General features: G+C 43.9%; 1 protein-coding gene across 1 annotated transcript; it reads left to right on the forward strand.

The window, feature by feature from the left end:
* The first annotated feature begins 636 nt into the window (after positions 1-636).
* LOC149837704 (em protein H5-like) lies at positions 637-1,153 on the forward strand. The gene is made up of 2 exons (XM_090007466.1): positions 637-793; positions 887-1,153. The coding sequence occupies exons 1-2, from the start codon at positions 679-681 to the stop codon at positions 1,036-1,038; spliced, it is 267 nt and encodes an 88-aa protein (XP_089863592.1). The 5' UTR covers positions 637-678; the 3' UTR covers positions 1,039-1,153.
* The last annotated feature ends 2,507 nt before the right edge of the window (positions 1,154-3,660 follow it).

Consider the following 3,660-nt stretch of genomic DNA (forward strand, 5'->3'; position numbering starts at 1 on the left):
ATTAAGGTTCGTTTCGCTGGGTAGACTTTGAAGAGTCAACATCATCCTTGACTTTCTGGATGGAGGACATGTTTGTTCTTTTTTTAAACTATTTGTTTTTTCTTTTTTGAATGAAAGGCAGTTTTGTCATTTTCTCAAATCATCGCTTTATGAGAAGAATAGCAAGAAAGGGTATTTAAGTATTTGCAACCACACCAGACTCCAATGCTAAGTGATGTCAACATACACGGGAATACGATCTCCATGTGCTTGTATACGTGGTGCTCATTCAGACCCCGAACATACACAAGACCAGAGGATGAAATCATTTCCCCGAAAAGTTAACTCGCAACGTGGCAAGTGCCAACCGCCTTTCTTTTCAAAGACCTATTCCGGTTTCTAGTTTTAGTAGGTACAAGCAGACACGTGGCAAGAGTGCATGACACATGAGTCTATAGTCATCTAGGAGACTCATAGTTTAAGGCCAAGCGTGGCACGTGCGGCAATGCAAGCTATCCACGTCGACAAGCTCCCCACGATTGCGTGTCAATGCAAGAGGCAGCATGTCCCACCCCCCTCCCCCTTAGATAATCACGGTCGCGGTACTCGTTGTTCGGTACTTCGGTGTGTTGTGTTGGGTGGGCTTTTGCGGGAATACTTGTTGTGGTCTTTCAGTGTTGTTACGAGGCGAAGAGGACGATGGCTTCGGAGCAGGAGAGGACGGAGCTCGATGAGAGGGCAAAGCGAGGAGAGACGGTGGTGCCCGGAGGCACCGGAGGCAGGAGCCTCGAAGCCCAGAAACACCTGGCTGAAGGTGCCATTCTTTCTTGTCTTGTTTTCGTTTTTCTCCTTCTTTCTGTTTTTTTTTTTTTTTGAGTTTTGGAGTCTTGCTGGTCCTTGTATGCAGGGCGTAGCCGAGGAGGGCAGACGCGAAAGGAGCAGCTGGGAACGGAGGGGTACCAGGAGATGGGGAGGAAGGGAGGACTCAGCACCATGGAGGAGTCCGGTGCCGCTCGCGAGGGCATCCCCATCGACGAGTCCAAGTACATGACCAAGTAGACTACCCCCCACCCACCACCTGCTTGGTTTGGTAGATGCTGGAGGGAGCGGTAGTGTCTGTGTAATGTTTCATTGTATAATTCGTCTTAACCAGTCTGTCCGTCTATCTATATGTGGTCGTTCTGCTGCTTCTTACTTTCTGTGGGCTGCCTGCTTCTCCCTGTGTATGGGGGCTGGTGAGCATGGGAAGTAGTAGGTTTAGGTTCGGGGTTGGGGTTAGGGTTGTGTTGGGTGTTTTCAGTTGGCTCTGGGGCTTGTAGTGTTGCTCTGCTTTGCTCTGGCCAATGAAAACTATATAACAGTGTCCTTTTTGTTTTGTGTTTGTGTGGTTGTTCGACGTTTACTTTTGTGGTTTTTGGAACTACTAGACAAGAGCTCGTTCAAACTCTTTTCCTTTCATTCAAGAAAAAGTGCTCGTGAATTTGGTTTCCCAAGCCAACACGAACGAACGGGCGTTCGGCTCGGCGCGTATACCTCGTTGATTATAAATAAACATATTTCATATCAGAGCATAGATGGTTGAAGTGCTGGGCTTGCAAGAAATAAGCTGCAAAGAGTTCAATCTTTGTTTTAAGCTGGGTTAGGCAGACCCCAACCAGATGTTATTCAACGTACCACTGGGGTTTAAACCTGCAACGTCCCACCACAAGGAGACGTGCACCGACAGCTCCGCCCCCGTTGGTTAGTCCCACCACAAGAGTTCAATCCTTGTTGCTTAGTGACAACTTTGGAATAATGCAATTACTGTATAAAAAGTGTAGAACTTTATTATTTTTAAAATTTGCAATTGCTATCAATGACCTCTATTATGCAACAAACACGGGCAAAGATTGTGGTTTTTTTCTTAATTGTTAAAAAAAATCACCAATTGAAACCTTGATAATAGTTCAAGATATTCACAATCATATTTACTTTTACCTTTGTGCCATATTTTAAAATTGCAGGTAATCTTTTATAGAGAAAAACGTTGGATAGACTCTAATGTAGGGTACTTTCTATTGTTCTCATAGGTGCAAGTTTTTTTATTTGGCCTTTGACATCATAAGATGTGTTGAACATGGTTCATTTATTAAGAAACGCGTTTTGTATCAAAGTGGTTTACATGTAAATGAATGATTTCGTCAATCGTGAACCATTGGAAACTTCCTACACAACTTTTTATAACTCTCTCTCTCTCTCTCTTGTTGGCAGGGCAAAAAATTCACGTGCTTGGAGGGTCGATTGACGGTGCTTGAAATGCTTATCGTTGAATTTTTGCCACCGCAACTATTGTTTTCATTGTGGGTGCGAGTGTTAGGGATGCTGCCACCCTGTTTGCTAAGCCCGGCGAAGCTTTCGCCGTTCTACTCATTCACCATTGGATCTGGTTAAACACCACGGTGAATCACGAAAGAAGGTTGCCTTTAGCAATATGCAAGAGTTATTTGTTCAAATCTTTCGAGCCCCTATTCCAAGCCTTTCGGGTGGGATCCATCTGGGTTCCCGTCTGTCAGGCAAACCACTCTCTCACTGGAACGTCTCCATCATCACCGAAACTTGCTTCTCCAGTGGACGATCGGTGCGAACTGACGACGACACGGTCATCATAGTTTCTCATAATATTGGAGGCCCCTTTTTGATACTTGGAGAAACAATCTTCTCATGAAGGTGATACCATCATTACTCGCTATGTGCTTGAGAATTAGGTTTACGACTACTCAGATGTTGTGATCCTTGACGCTTCGTACTCCGCCCGTCTTTTTTGAAAACTTGCGAGGAAGCAGCCCTTGAAGGACGTATCATTCTTGGCCAACGCACAAGTATTATGTTGAATGATTGCTTAATTGAGTCGGTATTTAACGAATGTTGGCTAAATGAAAAAGTCTCTTTTGCCCTTACTATCCAAGATATTTCACTTTTCTACCATGTGGTTTTCTCGATGGTTGGTTGACAACATAAAAGATACCATCCTGGGACCATTTCGGATCATGTTGGAAACTCCTACAACCTACATCTTCTCTCTCACTTCTTGTTTTGGAACAAAAGTTTTTCATCATCGGGCGGATATGACTCTCGCCTTAGTTTGTGACAGTGAGGTGGGTCGAGACCATGACTTTTTGAGGCTCCTCAAGCGGTGCAAATAAAAATTATGCACAGAGTCAATGAAGGAGAATCCTTAGGGAAAAAGTGGGATGATGACCGATTGCTTTCTTAAGTGATGGGCTTTGATGTCACGGAGGCAGCACAACTACTTGGTATTGATTTATCTGAATCACAACTCCATGATATCTCAAAGGATCTTATGGTCAGTGCTACAATTGTGGTTTCATTAGTTAGTCAGCCTTCTCTGTATGATGTGTCTTCAACGTCCTCTTGTTTGGGGTCTACACGAAATGAAAGGGTTGCCAGTATATTACATCTCGTGTGCAAAGGAGTGATGTTGTCTCGCCACATTGTTCACCCTGGACACACAGACCACAGATTATTCCAGATTGTATCCAATGAAGATGTCTTGCTGAAATATTTGGAGCTTAAACTGCCCGACAAAACGCTTATTCTTGTCCAATTAGATTAGAAAATTTAGATGTAATTGCTATTTGTGAAACAAAGATGGAAGAGGTTTCTATTGCTCCAGTTTCAAAG

Source organism: Nuphar pumila, chromosome 5 (genome assembly GCF_984573655.1).
Source record: "Nuphar pumila chromosome 5, dmNupPumi1.hap1.1, whole genome shotgun sequence".
NCBI lineage: Eukaryota > Viridiplantae > Streptophyta > Magnoliopsida > Nymphaeales > Nymphaeaceae > Nuphar > Nuphar pumila.